Source organism: Pan paniscus, chromosome 19, assembly GCF_029289425.2.
Source record: "Pan paniscus chromosome 19, NHGRI_mPanPan1-v2.0_pri, whole genome shotgun sequence".
NCBI classification, from domain to species: Eukaryota; Metazoa; Chordata; class Mammalia; order Primates; family Hominidae; genus Pan; species Pan paniscus.
In genome coordinates, this window is record NC_073268.2 from 25,858,465 (window position 1) to 25,880,437 (window position 21,973).

The window sequence follows — 21,973 nt, forward strand, 5'->3', positions numbered from 1 at the left end:
CAGCCTCCCAGAACTTTTCTCCTTGCTCTTGGGCTGGAATGGATTTAAACAATTTCATCTCTCATGGCAGATGCCTGCCCGCCCCCGCCCCGCCATGACCCACTCTGGAGTCTAAGGGTAATGTTAATTCCAGGATTAGCTCCAGAAATGGGGGTCATAAACCCATACCAAAGGCTCAATCTTTGAAAGAATCAGTTAGCACAGTCTAAAAGAAACTTTTTTTTTTTTTTTTTTTTTTTAAGAGACAGGGTCTTGCTCTGTCACCCAGGCTGGAGTGCAGTGGTGCCATCATAGCTCACTATAGCCTTAAATTCCTGGGCTCAAGCAATCCTCCTGCCTCAGCCTCTCAAAACGCTGGGATTACAGGCATGAGCCACCACACCCAGCCCTAAAAGAAACTTTCGTTCTCAGCCTCCAATAGCCTTCCTAATCTTCCATCCCCCAAAGTAGTGGGCATAGAGGACCTGACAGAAGGAGAGTGTGGCTGGCTCAGTTCAGCCATCCCTGCTGCAGGAGGAGCAGCTCAGAGCCCAGAGGCATCTGTAGAAGGAAAGACTGACAGCTCCTGGCAAGCCTTGGCCCTTGGCCTCACCAAACCTCAGTGGGTGCTGGTGCAGTTAACCTGCTGAGAATTCCTTCTTGGCACTGGTGGTTCATGATGTTATTCTTCCCATGCAGACATCCCTGGGCTTGAGTAGGGCTTGGTGGGTTCCCCTAGCACCAAAGAGTAAAGAACGAAAAGTTGGGAATGATGCATGGAGAACATTCTCTGGTGCATCGTCATGCCGCCATCCTTTCCCTACAGGGGCGCTTGGTGTCTTCCAGCCCAGCTGAGCTGTCCAATGCCCTCTCCAGAGACCCTTGTCAGTCAGTTGTCTCCCAGCCTCTGGCAGGACCGTCAGAAATGCCCTTGAATGATCACATGGGGAGGTGTTGACTAAGTCTGCTGAGGCCTACCTTTAGCCCTACTCTCTTTCCCAAGTTTAGGTCCCTCAACAACCAGGATGAAAACACGTATGTGAATTGCCTGGATTCTCAGCAGTGTCACGGCAGCTCAGAGTCAAGGCGACCTTGAGGATCACTGGAGCTCATGCAGTCCTGCTAGCCCCTACACCTACTCACATGGGCAGATGTGGCCTTGGTCCTGGGGAGCTGGGTGGGAAGGAAGGCAGGGATGCCACAAATACCTTCATCTTCCGGGGAAGTAGAGGGAATGGGAGTGCCTGACTACCTCAGCCTGGGGACCTTGGCTCCTCTTCTCACTATCAGCAGAGAGCTGTTACTGAACAGTGAAAGGGGAAGGCTTCTTTGTCGATCCCATCGTAACTCTGTCCTTTTGGTCCTCCTGCAGATGCTCCAGTGGCTTTGACCGCTATCGCCAGGAGTGGATGGACTATGGCTGTGCACAGGAGGTGAGAAGCATAAGTATCTGCTGCAACTCCTGTGCCAGGTGGTGGGGAACAGGAGGGCAGCCAGTAGGGCCTGCCCCTGGAAACTCTTCTCAAGGTGGCATTAGCTCTTGGCAATATCCTCCCTTCCATCTAAGATTTGTTTTCCAGACTGCCTTGAGCCAATCAGACCCACTTTGGAAGGTTTCAGAGGGCTCTGTGGGTCTCTGAGATGAGCATTCTGATGCCTTGACCTTAAGTGGGCAGCTCTCAAGGAATTCTTTTGGTGCATGCAGAGGGGATGTTGGGCATGGCCTCAGCCACTGCTGGCTCCTCTGGGAGACTGTGCATCTGCTGACCTTAATGATGCACCTGCTAAGCCTCTGGTCCTCTGGCTTTTGAGGAAGGCAGTCATTCTGGGAGTGAGGAGGGTGGTTCCAGGCATCTCCTCTTTAGAATCCCATCCAGGTTCCTTCTCACTGCAAGAATTTTCCAGTACACTCAACACTGATTCTGGGTGGAAAGCATCCTATTCTCACACCATAGACTAACATAGATGGGTCTATTCATCTGTGCCCTCTTTTTTGCCCCCTCCCTTTATATCTTCTTGCAAAGCAAGCATGCTGCATGTGCCAAGCATGTCACTGTGAGTTGCCCTACCCTCGCTCTTATTTAACCTGAACCAAAAGCTGGGGGCCATTGCCCCCATTGATCGATCACAGGGGAAAACTGGGGCTCAGAGAAGTTTGATGAATTGGCCTGCATCTCGCCGCTAGAAGGTGACGGGCCCAGCATTTAAATATCAACTCTCCAGACTCCGTGGCTATACACTTACCACGGTCTATTTATTAGTCTGAGTCTGGGCTTTAAAAAAATCCTGTCCAGCCACCTACTTTTGAAGTTAGCTGTTGGTGACCGTTCAGATTTGCTCTATTTATTTAAGATTGGCATCTCAGCCCCTTCCTTGAGGAAGGATTTGAAGCAGCTGACAGATAAATTGCCCTGTAAGAGAAGATGCTTTCAGGATGAAGGGAAAGGTGTAAATGCATTCAAGACACAGCACTGGCTGTCTCCTGCAGGCAGAGGGCAGGACGTGCGAGGACTTCCAGGATGAGGACCACGACTCAGCCTCCCCTGACACTTCCTTCAGCCCCTATGATGGAGACCTCACCACTACCTCCTCCTCCCTCTTCATCGACAGCCTCACCACAGAAGGTAAGTTCTGAGCCCAGGTGGGGAGCCCAGAGGAGGCCAGGAAGGAGAGCTACCCCCTCTGGGGCCCCCTCTCTGTCCCTGACAGGGATGATCTCATGGGATGGGAACTGCCCCATCCTTTTATAGCTAAGGGGGCCTGAAGTTCAGACAGTTTAGGTCACTTGCTGGTGAGAAGCAGAGCCAGATTTAGAACTTGAACTCTACTCCTGGGCTCTAACCACTATACTGGCCCACATCAGGGCTACAGACAATTCACTGTGAAGAGGGGAAAAATTAATAGCCCAGGCCAGTGCCAGGTATTTTATATAACTTATCTCAGCTAATCTTAATAGCAGTCCTCACAGAACCTGAAAAGGCTCATCCCTGTAGCAGGTATGAACTCAGTCCATACACTCAGGCGTGAGAGAAAGGCTGCCTTGTTTTTCTGTAAGTTCACCTGGCTTCTCACTTTCAGGCCCTGGAGTGATGGATGGGGAATTCCACCTCAGCTGTCCATCCACCCTGACTATTCAGGTCTTGCAATCTAGGGGCTCCCCTGCTACCTGGAGGCCTGGGGGTCTTGTTTGAAGCTGCCAGAGGTCCATCCCCGTGAATGCACCAGGCGGTGTCCCAGGAAGCCTTGTGCAGGCTCCTCCGGTCCTAGGCCTCAAATCTCTTCCCTTTCTGCCATGCCCCCTCCAGGATTCTGTAGCTATGTCTGAGACATTCCTCTCCCTTATCCTTTTTCAATACCCTGCATCTCGGCCAGGCACAGTGGCTCACACCTGTAATCCCAGCACTTTGGGAGGCTGAGGTGAGTGGACCACTTGAGGTCAGGGGTTTGAGACCAGCCTGACCAACATGGTGAAACCCCGTCTCCACTAAAAATACAAAAATTGGCCGGGCACGGTGGCTCACGCTTGTAATTCCAGCATTTTGGAAGGCCGAGGTGGGAGGATCACGAGGTCAGGAGTTCGAGACCATCCTGGCCAACACAGTGAAACCCATCTCTACTAAAAATACAAAAATTAGCTGGGCGTGGTGGTGGGCGCCTGTAATCCCAGCTACTCGGGAGGCTGAGGCAGGAGAATTGCTTAAACCTGGGAGGTGGAGGTTGCAGTGAGCCAAGATTGTGCCACTGCACTCCAGCCTGGGTGGCAGGGCAAGACCCTGTCTCAGAACAACACAACACAACACAACACAACACAACACAAAACAAAACCCTGCATCCAGCTTTGAAAGCCCCTTCCCCTTAGGCTAAGACTGAAAGACTTTTGGGTTCTTTACAGCCTCCCCTGAACCAAATATCTGCTTGAAAGGAATAATGGCAAGAAGGAAAGGAAAGAAGAAAAAAGTTAATATTTTAAAACATTATTCAGCCACGATTTTCTTCCCCCTCTAACCCTATGTTAGGAATTTTTTTTTTTTTTTTTTACTTTTTTTTTTTTTTTTGAGACAGGGTCTCACTCTTGCCCAGGCTGGAGTGCACTGGAGTGATCATGGCTCACCACAGCCTGCAACTCCTGGGCTCAAGCAATCCTCCAACCTCAGCCTCCCAAGCAGCTCGGACTGCAGGCATGTACCACCATACCTGGCTAATTTTTAAAAATTTTTTGTAGAGATGAGGTCTCACTATGTTGCCCAGGCTGATCTCAAACTCCTGGGCTCAAGCGATCCTCCTGCCTCAGCCTCCAAAAGTGCTGGGATTACAGGCCTAAGCCCCCATGCCTGGCCCATAGTCCTTTCTTATAAATAAAGAAAGAGGCTCGTAAAGGGGCAAAGTAGGTTATTCAGGGTTATGGGAGGGGTAAGTGGTGAGATGTTCTTTCCACAATGTCCCCTTTCTTTCTTTTTTTTTTTTTGTTTGAGACTTAGTCCTGCTCTGTCGCCCAGGCTGGAGTGCAGTGGTACAATCCCAGCTCACTGCAACCTCTGCCTCCCAGGTTCAAGCAATTCTCCCACCTCAGCCTCCCAAGTAGCTGGGACTACAGGCGCACACCACCACACCCAGCTAATTTTTGTATTTTTAGTAGAGACGGGGTTTTGCCATGTTGGCCAGGCTGGTCTTAAACTCCTGACCTCATGTGATCCACCCACCTTGGCTTCCCAAAGTCTTAGGATTACAGGTGTGAGCCACTGCACCTGGTGTGTTCCCTGCCTTTCTAAACGTTACCTAGAAAACTAGAGAACAAGGTCAGTGACCCATGGACCTGGCTGGGGGGAGGTTGTGGAGGAGAAAGAATGAATGATAGAAAGCACCAGCATTTGTGGGGACCAACTATATGCCCAGTAGGGTGCTAAAGTAGCGCATAAATTAACATTCAGTCCTCCCAACAATCCTGGATCTTGATACTGTTATATCCCTGTTTTATAAAGAAGACACTAAGGCTCAGAGAGGCAGATGACTTTCCCAAGGTCACACAGCCAAGAAGGGATAGAGTCAGGTTTCATCTAGCTCCAAAAGCAGAGATCTTTCCCCTCAACCCCACTGCCTCTCTTGGTGCTGAAAGAAATGGAAAAGGGTCTATGTGAATTCAGGGTCAGGGCAGAGTAGCAAAGTGTGAAAAAGTGAGGCAGATTCCGACAGCTCCCATTACTCCGAAGTTGCTCTGGAATAACAAGGAGCTGGCACTGAGAGCAGAGCACGTGGTGGTACTGCAGGGGATTCAATGAAAAAGAAGCAGAGGCTGGGAGAGGAGGCTTATGCCTGTAATCCCAACACTTTGGGAGGCTGAGGCAGGCAGATCACTTGAGCTCAGGAGTTCGAGACCAGCCTGGGCAACATGGCAAAACTATGTCTCTACAAAAAATCAAAAATTAGCTGGGCGTGGTGGCGCACATGTGTAATCCCAGCTACTCAGGAGGCTGAGGTGGGAGGATTGCTTAAGCCTGGGAGGTTGAGGCTGCAGTGAGCTATGATTGCACCACTGCACTCTAGCCTGGGTGACAAAGTGAAACACTGTCTCAAAAAAAGAAAAGGAAAGAAAGAAAGAAAAAAGAAAAGAAAAAGAAGCAGAAAGAAACTTTGCCCTTTGGGGAGCTGGTGACAGAGTCCAGGGTTAACCTTCCAGTCAAAGAAAGCTCCTCCTACAAGGAGGTAGTCCCTGATTAGTTACTGCCAGTTAACCCCCTAGGCTTACTGAGGGCATGTTCTGAGCCCAGCACTGGGCCAGGGCGGGGAGGGGTGCTACAAACACACCCTGCCCCACCCAGAGGGTTTAGCAAGACAGTGTCTGGTGGAGGCACAGTGTCAGAGGCTAGAAGGGGGTCTGTGGTGGCGTGGGGAGCCCAGGGCACAGCACTTGAGGGCCAAGCCTAAATCCTGACTTGTTATTACTGAGCCCCCTGGGCTGTCCTACAGCCCACCATGTAGGTCCTCTGTCCTACAGAGGTAGCGAGTTCTGTTTGCCAGTTTTATTATCTGTGTGCATCCCCCGCCAGCTAAGGAATGGGTCTCATTTCCATGTTTTGTGTAGTGGTTCCCAACAGAAAACACTCATTAGAGTAAAAAGTGAAGACAGTTAGGGCTCTATGTCCTTCCAGTCCTGGAAGAGGTGGCAAAGATTCTGAAGTTACATCTATAAGAGAAAAAACTTTTTGGAGGGTAGAACAGGATCTTGCTATGTTACCTAGGCTGGACTTGAACTCCTGGGCTCAAGGATCCTCCCACCTCAACCTACTAAGTGCTGCAGGTACATGCCATTGTGCCTGGTTTATAAGAAAAAACATTTTTAATGATGACTTCCTCCAACATGCCCAACTTGCAAGGCATCTTGGCAGGACAGTTTGAGTCACTCTCCTGCCTGTGTGGTTACAGCCCACACAGGGAGACTTGCAGAGGCAGGTGTGGGATAGAGTCTTTCCCAAACATTCTATGAGGGTACAGGCTCTAACAGGGAGATTGAATGAAGGGACCCAGCACTCCAGCCAGAGGGGCCTGCCTGGGCAGGCAGAGGTAGAAAGCAGCAGGGCAGGAGGAGTGGGAGACATGGGGCCTGGATTTAAGAGCCGTTCACTTGCAGTCAAACGCTACTCACTTAAATGAACCAGATGACCTCTGAGTGGCAAGTAGCTGTCACAAAGCCCATGCATTTGATTGCAAAGAGAGACAGGCACTCACCCAGAACAACTGTGTGCAGAAGGGCTTATCTTATAAGCAACAGAACAGAACACCTTGATAGCCACAAGAAGTGACAACTAACAACAGAAAATGACCACTCATTTGATCAACATTGCATGCATTTCTTCCTGTGTGAGTTCTCATGTGATCCACTAACTCAGGAGCCAATGTGCATTACATGGAGCCCCAGCAAGATGGCAGCTGGGAACCAGCCCTGGGTGAGTGGGAGAGAGGCTGCGTGGGCACAGTGTGGCCACCTTCAGTCACTCTGGGAGGGACTGGCAGTGGGCGGCACTGTGTCCTTTTGTCTACCAGTGGTAGGTGCAGACTGAGCCATAATTGATCTTCAATGGTCTAGATTTGCAACAAGTTGATTCAAATCAAGTTAATTTGCCCAGTGATATTTAAGTTCCTTTGCTTAGTTTTGATGAATCAATTCATTGTTTTCAATTTGCAGTAACGAAATAGATTCAAAGTTGTGTTTAAATACCTTGTTAGGCCAGGTGAGGTGGCTCTCGCCTGTAATCCCAGTGCTCTGAGAGGCTGAGGTAAGAAGATTGCTTGAGCCCACAAGTTGGAGACCAGCCTGGGCAACACAGTGAGACCTCATCTCAAAAAAATCTTTTTTAATTAGCCAGACGCAGCTACTCGGGAGGCTGAGGTGGGAGGATCACTTGAGTTCAGGAGGTCGGGGCTGTAGTGAACTGTGATTGTACCACTGCACTCCAGCCTGTGTGACGGAGCAAGACCCTCTCTCTAAAACACATAAATAAATAAATAAAGTTCAGGTGCTTAGGGCAAGAATCTTCAGTCATTTACAGCATTCTCCTGACATGGAACTCTTGCTTTTCTTTCCCCATAAAAATCTGCACGGGAAGGAACCACAGGAAGGGTGGACCCTGGAAACTTACTTAGAAAGCCACAGGCTACAGGCCTCGAGGTATAGACAGAAAGTGGGTTGGGACTCTCTCCTGCACACTGCAGCCCCAGGGAGTCTCCAGGCTGATCTGACCTTGTGACACATAAAGCCCCTCTTCAAACCCTTACACATCTCTCTGTCGCCCCACAGAAGAACATGCATGGCCTCCTATTGCTCTCCAGGCAGCCGGCCCTCCACTCCCAGCCTCATCTCTCACCAGTCCCCGCTCATTTACTCCCCAGCCTCCAGCTACACTCAACTGCTGTGTGACTTGAGCAAGTCTCCTCCCCTCTCTGAGCCTCAGTTTCCTTACCTCTAAAATGAAAGTTTGGGCTGAACTTTCATCCCATCTGGACTCAGAGTGACAAAGGCTGTAATGATTCCACTAATCTCGCTCCTTCTGTCTTCTCTCTTTGAAGATGACACCAAGTTGAATCCCTATGCAGGAGGAGACGGTGAGTACAGAACTGCCTGCCCTCAGCGTCAGACCCAGCGCCTCTTGGACCCACCCCAGAAGAGGGTGCAGCAGTCGCCTGGGCTATTTTTATGAGTGCGGAGAGGGAGCAACGGCAGCCTGAGCATCCCAGACCTCCTGCTGGGTGGGGAGGCAGGGGGGCTTCTGGGCACAGGTGCCCTAGATCGAAGGAACATGTCTACCCTAGACATTTCTCATCTCAGCCCTGAACCTCCTGTGGTTCTTCTCCTGGCTCTCTGTCCTTGAATATTCACTGCCCAGAAAGGAGTGGGAGGAGGGGAAGGACTAAGCCAGGGCAGGTATAGGTGGGGCCTGTGGCCATCCCCTCTGATCCCCATGGGCTCATAGTCAGCAAGGGGTGGAGAGCAGCTTCTCTTTCCTCACTCAGGCTGGCAGAGGACATAAAATTGTCCGCTACAATTTTTGCAGGATGCCAGAAGGTGGGACTCCCTGCAGCCTCCTAGGATTACCTAGAAGGATAATCTCCTTTCTGAGGGTGGGAGCTGCCCCCACCTCCCCTGCCCTTTGCCCAGAGCCAGCTCAGGCCTTTGCTGCAACCTGTGCAAGAGTAGAGATGAAAGTGCCTTCCAGCTCCGGGGGCTGGAGATTGTCATCAGGGCTTCCAGCAGGAGAGGAAAGATTATTAATGCAGCACAGTGTGATGGTGTCCCCCAGCAGAGGTGGAGCCATTGCTCCTCCATAGGCAGTGGGTGTGTGTGTGTGTTGTGGGGGTGGCTGGGCCATAATCCCCTCGCTGTGCACCATGTGCTCATCAGCAGAAGCCTTCATCATCAAATCATCAGAGCCACTGCAGGCTGCGGGCTGATTGCCATCCAGGTCAGGGGAGGCTCACCTGGGGCATTTCACCTCAGTCCTCCCACCTGTTGGCAGACAGAGGCCCTAGCCATGCCCTGGAGTGCCCCAGGATAGTTTCTCTCCTGGGTGTCCTCTGCTTACAGAGTGCAGAGCAGAGCAAAGGGGATGGGGAAGACAATGGTTCTGAGTGCATGCAACATCCCATTAAAACTTGCCACCCCTAGTTCCCTCCCAGCCCACCCACTAGCTATGTAGGAAGAATGCAACATTTTTGTTGCCAACCTGCTCATCTGTCTTCTCTACCTCTTTATCTCCTTTAGGATAGGGTGAAGAGGCAAATAGCCACCCAAGGTAGTGTCAGGGAACTAGGTTTTTTAGTGGTGGGCACTGAATTTGTGTGTCTGTGGGGAAATCACTTAACCTCTCTGTTATTTCCATTACCTCAGTCATGCACAAAAGGGGTTGAGCTTCCAGCTCTGTGGAAAATACTCTCTCCCCCGGGACGTATTTCAAATGCCTAGGATGTTCTCAGAGGGTGACTGTTGGCTTATTAGCTCCAGAGGACCTAGATCATTCCATAGACTTTCTTTGAGCTTCTCTGACGGGCCTGCCAGTTTTGTTGTTTTGTTTTGTTTGAGACGGAGTCTCACTCTATCGCCCATGCTGGAGTGCAGTGGTGCGATCTCGGCTCACTGCAACCTCCGCCTCCTAGGTTCAAGCTATTCTCCTGCCTCAGCCTCCTGAGTAGCTGGGACTACAGGCGCGTGCCACCATGCCTGGCTAATTTTTGTATTTTTAGTAGAAACAAGGTTTCACCATGTTGGCCAGGCTGGTCTTGAAATCCTGACCTCAGGTGACCTGCCTGCCTCGGCCTCCTAAAGTGCTGGGATTACAGGGGTGAGCCACTGCGGCCAGCCCCTGCCAGTTTTTCTAAGAGCTGAGGACACAGAGGTGAATAAGACATCATCCTTGCCCTGCAAGAGGTCACAATCTGGGAGTGGACAGTGATAGGAAAAACTATGGTCATTTGCCATCATAATAGCTAATACTTATTGAAGTCATCCAAAATGGGAGACATGGTCCTCAGTGCTTGACATGGATCATCTAATTTTAACCTTCACAATAACCCTATTAGGTGGGTATTATTATCCTTGTTCAACAGAAATGATAATGAAGACACAGAGAGGTTATATAATTTGCACAAGGTCACACAGCTAGTAAGTGGCAGAGCATAGATTTCAACCCAGGCAGCCAGATTTCAGATCCCAAACTCTTAGCCCTCCGATGCCCTTTGTGAATTCCTTAATAGCACTTATGTAGTGGCACAGATATCAGAGAGAACTTCTCTTATGATCCTTATTAGACATTTGGGGCAACTTTTACATGATTGTGGAAAACTACCCAGATGGTGTCAAGAACATGAATGCCTTACTCATAATGATTCCAACTCCCACCCAACCTCTTCCTGTATTGGATAAGTGGACCCAAAGGCTCTGTCGGCTTTCATCTCTGAGACTTTGTTAGAACCCAAGACCCCATGGTTCGACCTTCCCTGCTCCCCTGCAGCCCCTGTCTGCCCTAATGATCTCTCCACAGGCCTTCAGAACAACCTGTCCCCCAAGACAAAGGGCACTCCTGTGCACCTGGGCACCATCGTGGGCATCGTGCTGGCAGTCCTCCTCGTGGCGGCCATCATCCTGGCTGGAATTTACATCAATGGCCACCCCACATCCAATGCTGCGCTCTTCTTCATCGAGGTCCGTGTCATCTGTGGCCACAGGGCTCCTGTCTGCTTCTGCCTCGGCGTCTCCTGGGCCATTCGGTCCCTGCCTCTCCCCTTCTCCCTCTCCCCTGCCACATACCTGAGAAAACTTCATCCACCCCATCCTGGCACATTTCGAGATGGCTGGCGCCCGTTAAGTCCTGCACCCTGATAAATCAGCACCTCAGAACTCCCTCGGCCCTCCTGTCCTGTGGAACAGCCCCTCTGCTTTTGTTGCCCCATTTGTGAAATCAGAAAAAATCCCCAGAGGAAAGAAAGAAGGCCACAGTGCCACATAGTGCTCATCTAGTGGCTGTGCAGCCTATCTCCAGTGATTTATGGTCTCTCATGCCCAAATGCCAGGCTCAGTACTTACTCAAAGCCATGAGGGAACCAGGGTCTCTGCCTCTTTTGCCTACTGATACTTGCTTTTAAGGCTAAAATTGAGGGGCAGGTGCAGTGGCTCCTTCCTAAGATCCTAGCACTTTGAGAAACCAAGGCAAGATTACTTGAGCACAGGAGTTTGAGACTAGCCTGGGCAACAGAGCGAGACCCCGTCTCTACAAAAATTTAAAAAATTAGCCCAGCGTGGTGGCACGTACCTGTGGTCCCAGCCGCTTGGGAAGCTGAGGTGGGAGGATCCCTTGAGCCCAGTGGTTTGAGGCTGCAGTGAGCCCTGACCATACCACTGCACTCTAACCTGGGCAATAGAGGAGACCCCATCTCTAAAATAGAAATAAAAATAAAATAGACAAGCCAAATAATGATAAGAGCTGCCCTCTGGGAGCTTTAATTGAGGATACTAAGTTTTGAATGTCTCAATTCTGAAGAGCCAGCCTGAGGGGCAGCATGGGATGTGAGGCTCAGCCCCCTTCACTCGGGGCTGCAGAGCTCAGCAGCTCCTGCCCCCAGTCCTCCACTTCTGGCTTCTTATGAGTTCCCCACAGAGTGCAGCAGTGGTGCCTCTGTGACCCTAGTTTCCTCCACGTGGGTCACAAGCCCACCAGCCTCATTAACCCACAGGCCTAGGTCATTCCCCCAGTTTCTTAGGAGGCTTAGTCATTCTGAAGTCTTAGCCTACCTGGGTAACACCTGGGAACTGCAGATCCCTGGGCCACAGGGATTCTGATAGGGCAGGTCTAAGGCAGGCCCAGGAATCTGCATTTTATTTATTTATTTCGAGACAGTCTCACTCTGTCGCCTAGGCTGGAGTGCAGTGGCACAATCTTGGCTTACTGCAGCCGCAGCCTCCTGGGTTCAAGCAATTCTGGTGCCTCAACCTTCTGAGTAGTTGCGACTACAGGCACATGCCACCACACTCAGCTAATTTTTGTATTTTTAGTGGAGACAGTGTTTCACCATGTTGGCCAGGCTGGTCTTGAACTCCTGGCCTCAAGTGATCTGCCCATCTTGGCCTCCCAAAGTGCTGGGATTACAGGCATGAGCCACTGCACAGGCCAGAATCTGCATTTTAATAAGCCCCCTGTTGACTCTGATGTGGATCCTGTGCTACCTTGGAGGGTTATCTTGGCATTTTTCAGAGCCTCAAGCATCATGCCAGCCATCTCGGAGCCACTCCCTCACATTGCAGTCCTAGGTCTCCACTTGGTGTATTGCTGAACCTTTCAGCTGTGAGTTCTGCAGACCACACAGTGAAGGATAAAGTGTCCTCCTTCCACACTCTAGCTTCCGGCAGGTTTCCCAGTGGTTGGGGGATCACAGCACAGAACATTTTAGGGAGAGGGTCCCTGAAGGTCAGTTGTGTGGCTCCTGGTAGGCCCAAGTGCCCCAGGGCCCTTGTAAGAGACAGTCTTAGTTGGCTCTGTCGCTCAGGAGTGTGGGGTCCCCATGGGGGCGGGGGCATGCCCACTGACTTTGCCTCTGTGCCTTCTGCAGCGTAGACCTCACCACTGGCCAGCCATGAAGTTTCGCAGCCACCCTGACCATTCCACCTATGCAGAGGTGGAGCCCTCGGGCCATGAGAAGGAGGGCTTCATGGAGGCTGAGCAGTGCTGAGAACACCAAGTCTCCCCTTTGAAGACTTTGAGGCCACAGAAAAGACAGTTAAAGCAAAGAAGAGAAGTGACTTTTCCTGGCCTCTCCCAGCATGCCCTGGGCTGAGATGAGACGGTGGTTTATGGCTCCAGAGCTACTGCTCGCTTCGTCAGCACACCCCGAATATTGAAGAGGGGGCCAAAAAACAACCACATGGATTTTTTATAGGAACAACAACCTAATCTCATCCTGTTTTGATGCAAGGGTTCTCTTCTGTGTCTTGTAACCATGAAACAGCAGAAGAACTAACATAACTAACTCCATTTTTATTTAAGGGGCCTTTACCTATTCCTGCACCTAGGCTAGGATAACTTTAGAGCACTGAGATAAAACGCAAAAACAGGAATCATGCCGTTTGCAAAACTAACTCTGGGATTAAAGGGGAAGCATGTAAACAGCTAACTGTTTTTGTTAAAGATTTATAGGAATGAGGAGGTTTGGCTATTGTCACATGACAGACTGTTAGCCAAGGACAAAGAAGTTCTGCAAACCTCCCCTGGAACCTTGCTGGTGTCCAGATGTCTGCGGTTGTCAGCCCCTTCCTTTCCCCGACCTAAACATAAAAGACAAGGCAAAGCCCGCATAATTTTAAGACGGTTCTTTAGGACATTAGTCCACCATCTTCTTGGTTTGCTGGCTCTCCGAAATAAAGTCCCTTTCCTTGCTCCAACTCCTTGTCTCTCAACGTATTGGCTATGACGCAGCAAGCAGAATGAATTTGGACTCAGTTACAGGCTGTCAATGGTCTGCTCTGTAGCAGTCTCAGAGCCTCCCCGACCGACTACCTGGAGATAGCCAGATGCCCTGCTCCTGGCCACCTTTAAAGCCCCTGCATATGACACAGGTTAACTAAAGTCAAGATTGGGGCTGCTGCATTCCAGGTTCCCTAGACTCACAAGCTGGTCCTTGGCCAGGTGCGGTGGCTCACGCCTATAATCCCAGCACTTTGGGAGGCTGAGGCAGGCGGATCACCTGAAGTCAGAAGTTTGAGACCAGCCTGGCCAACATAATGAAACTGTCTCTACTAAAAATACAAAAAATTAGCTGGGTGTGGTGACGCTTGCCTGTATCCCAGCTACTCAGGAAGCTGAGACACGAGAATCACTTGAACCTGGGAGGCAGAGGTTGCAGTGAGCTCAGATAGTGCCACTGCACTCCAGCCTGGGTGACAGAGCGAGACTCCGTCTCAAAAAAAAAAAAAAAAAAAAAAAAAAAAAAAAAAAAGAAAGCAGATCCTCATGGCTATAGAGTTGGCATTTTAGCCCCAGCTTCTGTAGCTCTGAAAGCCTAAAGAAGGTATTCTCTCCATCTGTTAAACACAGTATAGTGGCTCTCAGCCCTTGGGGCATGTTATCATGGGAGGGAAGTCAAATAAGAGGAGAGAAAAGAACTCAAGGGGGAAACTGCATTTTTAGGCTTTGCTCTCTTACCTTGCCCTTTCTACTCAGAACCAATAACTTCTGCATCAAAACATGTTACAGCCTGCATCAAGGGCTTTACCCCAACCTGCAGCCCAGCCTTCCCTGGGTGAGCTTGCTATGCGCAGCCACATTTACCATGTGGGGCTCCCTATTCTGATGGCCCGTTCAGTGCCGGGTTTACTCACTGCCCTGTTCTGATGTCAGTGCCTGTACATACCTCCAAAGGCAGGACTTGCCTGATAAATATTTTTCCTCCTCTGAACTGGATTTTATAGGCATTAAAGACAAGTCGGGTGGCTAGAGGGCTCCTTGAGACATACCTAGCAGGGAACTGCAGGTGGATTCTGTTGAGAGGCAAAGCACCTGAGTGGTTGGGACACAGGCAGCTGGCATGGGAGGGACTTTTTTTGAGACAGGGTCTCACTGTGTCGCCCAGGGCAAGGATGCCCAAAGACACCAGGTTGGAGAGGCACCTGCCAACTACTTGCTTTCCCTGGAGCCTGCATGTGCCTGTGGGGTGGGGAGGCCTAGGGGTCTACGGCTGCCTGAGATGGGTGTGCACAGTGTGTGAAGTACCTACCTCCTTGCCTTGCTGGACTGTCAGCCAGTCGTAGGGCCGGCCACAAGACCCATGTCTCCATCTGGTCATACTCCATAGCTACCAAGTTAACCTGCTCTAAACTTTGGAGAACTGGATCTGTCCAATAAACGCTTATTTGGCCAAGCCTGATGGCTCGTGCCTATACTCCCAGCACTTTGGGAGGCTGAGGTGGGAGGGTTGCTTGAGCCCAGGGGTTTGAGACCAGCTTGGGCAACAACAACAAAAATGCCAGGTGTGGTGGGGTGCACCTGTAGTCCCAGCTACTAGGGAGGCTGAGCCAGGAGGATCACTTGAGCCCGGGAGGTTGAGGCTGCAGTGGGGGGTCATAATCATGCCACTGTACTCCAGCCTGGGTGACAGAGTGAGACTCTGTCTCCGGAAAAAAAAAAAAAAAGAACGGAAAAAGAAATGCTTACATTGTCAGGGATCCTGTAGACAATCATTAACTCTATGAGATGCTTGGTTCTATTTTTTTGGGAGACTTTGTCCAAGTGTTTTGGCTTAAGAAATCCATAGGCCTCTCTTGGTGACACATCTCTAGTACTTTTTGTCATAAACAAACAGGCCATCTGCCACCAAATACGTCCACTCCCCATGCCACTGACATCCTATGGGTCAGCCAGGCTTGCTTTGACTGAGGCCGAGGCATATGGAACTTTCTCTGCCTGCAGGGGCTAGCAGCAGAGGCTTCTCTGCATCACCACCCCTTCCTCCACTCCTGACATTCTTTCCCTTCAGGGATCCAAAATGGTTGGCCGAGCTCCCAGTGGGAAAACGTGTGCTAGAGTTGGGGAGTGAGATGAGTGGTGCTGTCCATGGAATCAGGCCACAGCAGGAACTGCCCCACTGGCCATTTGAGACACACACAGGTGGTAAATGCTCTGCTGGTGGGCTGTGCTTCCCTCATTCAGAGAGCTCTGTTACAGCCCACTGTGTCCTTTAGAAGCTTGAAAGGAACCCAACTCTTTGCTGCACTGTCCTTTTTCTTCCTCAAATTCAGACCCTCCTTCCACCGGCACCCCCCTACTCCACCCTCAGCTCTTCCTTGCCTGGTTTATCAAGCAGAGCTGAGGCCCCACGTTTCCAACTCTGATTGTCACTCGCATCTTCACAAAGGATAAACCACGGAGCAACTGGAAAACCATCAGCCAAGCGTTCGGATGAGTCTGGTTATTGGTCCACCCCCAACCAGATTCCCTTACACTTAACTCACTTCTTTCTTTGGCAATGACTCTCATGACATGTATAAATGGGTATGACTAAGAAGAGGCTGTGATCTAACATTTATTTGCTGCCATTTTTTACTCTGGGGAGAAGCAGCCCCAACTCATCACTGGGAAAGAACTCCCCCTGCAAACCAGCTAAATTTGAGAATTTAAACCCCCTGCCCCTAAAACTTCTCACAGAGCTGGGGAGTTGGTGGCAACTTTCCAAGTCAAGGTCTTGCTTAGAAAGTCCTTCACTACATGGCCAGGTGCAGTGGCTCACACCTGTAGTCCCAGGTACTTGGGAGCCTGAGGCAGAAGGATTGCTTGAGCTCAGGAGTTCAAGGCTGCAGAGAGCTATGATCATCCCACTGCATTTGTTTAAAAATAAATTTTTAAAATTTGTGTGTTTTATCAGGGGTCTCCTGTACAGTGTATCTGTGTATGTTTGTGTGTGTGTTTGTATACAGCCTTGTTTAATGTTTTGAGCAATAAGATATGCACACACAGGTATTTTGTTGCTAAAGAGATTGGACAAGGTTGTAGCTGTGCTCAGGCTTCAGCTTGGTTTGTTAAATTGAGAGATAAACAATGACAAGAGCTGCCAGCCAGCCACACTATTCAAAAAGCAAAGTGTTCACCACTAAAGCTAACCATTCATCTGGTTGCAGGCAAGGCTAAGGCTCTCTCTCCTCTAGTTCCTGGAACAGACTCACAGATTGGCATGAAGCACTGATCAGGGGCTGCACTCAGACTCCCTGGCCAAGCAAACCTACACCAGAAGAGTCAGTGTCACAGATATGATGCAGCCAATCTCTGTCTCCAAAAACCTACCTGAACTTAATGGTAGAATTCAAAGATCTGGGGACTGAGGGCACCCAGCCTTCTAAAACACAATTTATTCATGTGTTTAGTGTAAACTCTCTGCATGGATTCTCAGTGTTAATAATAAAAGGAAGCATTCTTTTACAACTCCTGCTGTGTGCAAAAGAAAGTGCAAAGGATTTGGAGTGGCATTCCGAAGATCACCACACATACCTTGGTTCTGATGGCTGCTGGACTCCGACTTCTTCGCTGAGACATGACTGTGGGAACAGCCTCCAGCTATCTGCTCATCAGAGGTGCTTTCCTCAACCTCCTGCACCACCTCCAAGAGAAACAGCCTAAAAAGAAACCCCAGCTGTTTACTTATATTGGTCTGTAAATCCCTGGAAGTAAACCCCATGCATTTTTATCTACTGTCTGAGGACATACAATAAATCTGAGAAAGTCTATGCTGTCACATTTCTGGATGCTTTGCATTTGAACAACTTTAGTGGCCTCATTGTGTTTTTATTACTTTGTGGTTTTGCTCACAAAACACGGTTTAGCGAGCCAAAACAAAGAGAGGAAAAATGTGAACACGTCACAGCCAAAATCAGTGATGCCACATTTCAGGCTCCAAACAAGCCAATTTATAAATAAACATGCTGTGTTCGCCAAATCAAGAGGAATGTGTTAAGAGAAGACAACATGAACTGATGGAGAAGGTGCTGAGCTGGACGGGGAGTGGGCAGGTGGGAGCTTGGCCTCAGCCCTGCCCCTGAGTAGCTGGGTGATGTGGACAAGTCACTGGACTTCTCTGGGCTGGCTTCCACCCCTGTGAAATAGGAGGTACTAGACTAACTGGTCTAAAGTGGGACCTGAGCAATCAGCTGCCTGGTCCTTTTTCAGGTCACACAGCAACTTAGACCAAAGCATGCCTTTCTCTTTCATTATCCCGATAGGGTGACCAAATTGTTCTATCCAGGACTCTCCTGGTTCTAACAAACAAAGTCCTGCATCCCAGGAATCTCCTCAATCCTGGGCACATTGGAATGTTATAGAACCAAACCAGGTCTTCTCACCTGGCGCAATAACACCAGATGTCCACACTGAGACTTTGCAGCAATAGAGAAAGGAAGGCATTTGTTTGCAGGACTCCAAGCAAGGAGAATTGGGTGGCTTATGCTTAAGATATGAACTCTTGATGGCTTGCAGGTAAGGTTTTTTTGTTTTTTGTTTTTTGTTTTGAGAGAGTCTCACTCACTCTGTTGCCCAGGCTGGAGTGCAGTGGTGCGATCTCAGCTCACTGCAACCTCTGCCTCCTGGGTTCAAGTGATTCTCCTGCCTCAGCTTCCTGAGTAGCTGGGACTACAGGCATGCACCATCACGTCCAGCTAATTTTTGTATTTTTAGTAGAGACGGGGTTTCACTATGTTGACCAGGCTGGTCTCAAACTCCTGGCCTCAAGTGATCTGCCCACCTCGGCCTCCCGAAGTGCTAGGATTATAGGCATGAGCCGCTGTGCCCAGCCACGGGTAAGGATTTTAAAAGGCAGGGGTAAATTTCAGGAAAGCAGATGTTACAGGTAAAATCATAAATCAATATATGGAAGCTATACGTTGGTTTGACCTAAAAAGGCAGGACGTCTCAAAGCAGGACCCACAAGTCATAAGGTGGGTTCAAAGATTTTCTGATTTGCGATTGGTTCAGGAGGCGAAGCTTTGTCTAGACATGTGGGATCAGCAGAAAAGAATGTTAGCTCTGGCTCATGGGCATGGCCTCCTCCAGGTCCCTCAGGAAGAAATTTAGAACAACGAACTATAGTCAGAGTCAGTCCTCAGCACCTGCTTATCTGAGGTCTACATGCCAGCGGATCCCTTTTGGAGGGGTCTGGGCTCCTGAAAAACAACTCAGGGACATACGTTAAGATGTTGTCTTTAGTTTGTAGAGAGGGGAACCAAACATCTCCTGGCTCTAACTTCCTCAGCTATTGTTTTAGACTACTATTACCTTCCTGCTTATCAAGTTGCTGATTTACTTCTCAGGGCTAGCTAGGATTTCCCTGAAGGAACTCAAGATTTTCCTTTATCCCCATGTGTGGGTGTCCCCAGCTCCCTCGCCATGTTTGGTCCCTCTACCCTTGGCACAGCCCTCCCACCCCATTGGCTGAAGAAATAATGATTTCAAGCACCTGGAAAGCACTTTAGAATATAGAACCTTGCTAGTTAAAGTCTGGTCCAGGGCCAGGCACAGTGGCTCATGCCTGTAATCCCACCACTTTGGGAAGCTGAGGTGGGAGGACTATTTGAGCCCAGGAGTTTGAGACCAGCCTGGGAAACACAGGGAGACATTTTCTCTCAAAACAAAACAAAAACAAAAACAAAAACAAAACAAAAAAAATTAGCTGGGCAAAGTGGTACATGCCCTGTGGTACGGTCCGAACTACTCGGGAGGCTTGGGCCCAGGAGTTCCAAGCTTCATTGAGCCATGATCACGCTACTGCCCTCTAGCCTGGGGGACAGAGCAAGACCCTGCTTTAAAAAAATGTAAATCTGTATAATAAAGTGTGGTCCAGGCCAGGTACAGTGGCTCATACCTGTAATCCTGCTCTCTGGGAGGCCAAGATGGGAGGATGGCTTGAGGCCAGGAGTTCAAAACCAGCATGAGCAACACAGCGAGACCTTGTCTCTACAAAAATAAATAAATAAATAAAATAATAAAGTGTGGTCCAGCCAGGCAGCATTAGCATTCCCTGGGGTTAGCTGGAAATGCAGCACTCAGGCCCCCCAACCCCAGAACTACTGAGTCCGAATCTGCATTTGAGCAGCTCCTTAGGTGACTCCTGTGAAGGGCATGAAAGTTTGAGATGCACCATTTAGGAAGCAATTCTACCTACATGATCGCAGCCTGTTGGAGAAGCACTGTTTTTCCTTTCCCAGATGAGGAAACTGAGGCTCAGGGAGGTGGCTTACTTATTTATTCACTTGATCCACATTCATTAAACGCCTGTGTGCCAGGCACCATTAAGTGACTTGCACAAGGTCACACAGCTAGTAAGTAGAGAAAATCCCCAAGTGCAGATTTTTGGATTCCCATCTGAGGTTGTTCTCTGTGTACCTCAGGGTGTTGCCAGAACCACATGGCCACAGTTTAATATAGAAGCAGATTATGGATTATGACAGACAGACTGCTCCAGGCCTGTAGAGATCCTCGAAGAGATGCCTAGTGATGACTGCAGATCCTCGCTCTTGGCTCACGAAACTGTGAGCTTACCATCTATTTATTTGCACAGTCCCAGGAGCTTGAGAATGTCCTAGTTGTTGCTGCCTCCTTCTCATCCCGCTGCTCACACTAGCGACCCTCCCACATGAAGAATTAGAAGTACTCCTCACAAGCCTTACAGAGCACCAGGCGATGCCTCCATCTAATTTATCTTCTTGGATGGAGGACGATGGATTACTTCCTTCGCCAAGATGGGGCCGGAGGTGCAGGGAGGAAGGAAGAGGGGTAGAATCTTTACTTCAACTGTGAAATCCAAAGAGAAATTTTGTGGGGAATGATTTTTCTGATGTTCATAAAACATTTTTACATTTGGTCCCTAGAGATAGCTAAATTACACCTACAGTTTTCCACAAAGCTAAAAGCACTGAAAAAAAAATCACCTGAATATGGGCCAATAAAATTTCATCATACCTTCCCAGAGTCTTGGGTTAGAACCTTCCCTTCCAGCTTGTCTTTCCCCTTTTTCAGTCTTTCCCCCTCAAAGTTTGTGTGGTTTTGTTTCTTTGTGTTTTGAGACAGGGTCTTGCTCTGTTGCCCAGACTGGAGTGCAGTAGCACGATCTCGGCTCACTGCAGCCTTTGCCTCCTGGGTTCAAGCGATTCTCCTGCCTCAGCCTCCTGAGTAGCTGGGACCACAGGTGTGAGCCACCATGCACGGCTAATTTGTGTGTGTGTGTGTGTGTGTGTGTGTGTGTGTGTGTTTGAGATGGAGTTTCGCTCTTGTTGCTCAGGCTGGAGTGCAGTGGCGCGACCTCGGCTCACTGCAACCTCCACCTCCCGGGTTCAAGCGATTCTCCTGCCTCACCATCCCGAGTAGCGGGGATTATAGACATGCACCACCACGCCCAGCTAATTTTGTATTTTTAGTAGAGATGGGGTTTCTCCACGTTGGTCAGGCTGGTCTCGAACTCCCGACCTCAGGTGATCCGCCCTACTTGGCCTTCCAAAGTGCTGGGATTACAGGCATGAGCCACTGCACCCAGTCAATTTTTGTATTTGTAGTAGAGACAGGGTTTCTCCATGTTGGCCAGGCTGGTCTTGAACTCCTGGCCTCAAGTGATACGACCACCTCAGCCTCCCAAAGTGCTGGGATTACAGGCATGAGCCATTGTGCCCAGCCTTAGATCCCATTTTTAATTAAGAGATGAAGATGCTGCTCTCAGCAAACCTGTGCACTGACTCTGCTCTCCTAAGGAACATTAAGCAATTCCAAGAGCCCCTCCTCAAGGCCAAAAGGGCAGCCTCCTGTAGGGCCTACCTTCCCATTCTCAGAGCCTCCCTTTTCTCTCTCTTTTTTTTCTTTCTTCTTTTTTAGAGACAGGGTCTCAGTCTGTTGTCCAGGATTCAGCTCAGCGATGCAATCATGGCTCACTGCAGCCTTGAACTCCTGGGCTAAAGTGATCCTCCCACCTCAGCCTTCCAAGTAGCTGGGACTACAGGTGGGAACCATCATGCCTGGCTAATTATTTTATTTTTTGTAGAGATGGGGTCTTGTTTTTCTGCCTAGGCTGATCTTGAACTCCTGGGCTCAAGCAATCCTCCCATCTCAGCCTCCCAAAGTGTTGGGATTATAGGTGTGAGCCACCACGCCCGGATGGAGCCTCCCCTCTCTACAGCTGCTGACACCCCTCTCTGTTCCCTGGGGCTCTTCTCCCCCAGGCCCATTACAGACTGAGCAGAATCCTCCCAGCTGTGCTCACTCTTCCCTCTGCCCTTAGCCCTCTTTAGCCGTGAAGAAGGAGCCACAGCTAACAAAATTAGGCAGAGGTAAACATTACTTAAAACCAAAGGTCCTGGTCTACTGACTTTTGGACTCTGGGATGGTACTGCTGGTGGTGCTGCTGGCAGCTCACATTTACTGGGTGTTTCCTATGTTCCAGGCCATTTTAGGAGATTTACTTGTATTGTCATCTATGGGGTGGGTGCCATTGC

At 49.7% G+C, this 21,973-nt stretch overlaps 1 protein-coding gene and 1 long non-coding RNA gene across 13 annotated transcripts in view; one reads left to right on the forward strand and one right to left on the reverse strand.

Moving 5' to 3' along the window:
* Positions 1-13,399, forward strand: part of PLXDC1 (plexin domain containing 1) — an 87,139-nt gene extending 73,740 nt beyond the window's left edge. For 4 of the 11 annotated variants that reach the window (XM_034941977.3, XM_055102290.2, XM_034941976.3 and 1 more), the window contains 6 exons: positions 988-1,014; positions 1,352-1,412; positions 2,468-2,603; positions 8,041-8,076; positions 10,509-10,669; positions 12,571-13,399. In XM_034941977.3, the coding sequence (XP_034797868.2) occupies positions 988-1,014; positions 1,352-1,412; positions 2,468-2,603; positions 8,041-8,076; positions 10,509-10,669; positions 12,571-12,690 (541 nt within the window). In that variant the 3' untranslated portion in view covers positions 12,691-13,399. Of the gene's footprint in view, positions 1-987; positions 1,015-1,351; positions 1,413-2,467; positions 2,604-8,040; positions 8,077-10,508; positions 12,551-12,570 lie in introns of those variants that run through there. The other 7 variants (XM_063599101.1, XM_063599105.1, XM_008962129.4 and 4 more) reach the window with 4 other exon arrangements.
* The window catches only part of LOC100973126 (uncharacterized), a 42,497-nt gene that overhangs the window by 18,764 nt on the left and 1,760 nt on the right, over positions 1-21,973 (reverse strand). The window contains exons 2-6 of one of the 2 annotated variants that reach the window (XR_010110646.1): positions 20,162-20,285; positions 19,357-19,448; positions 16,995-17,119; positions 7,935-8,059; positions 7,193-7,458 (exon numbers count right to left, since the gene is read on the reverse strand). This is a non-coding gene — a long non-coding RNA (uncharacterized LOC100973126). Of the gene's footprint in view, positions 1-7,192; positions 7,459-7,934; positions 8,060-16,994; positions 17,120-19,356; positions 20,286-21,973 lie in introns of both variants that reach the window. The other variant, XR_010110645.1, reaches the window with a different exon arrangement.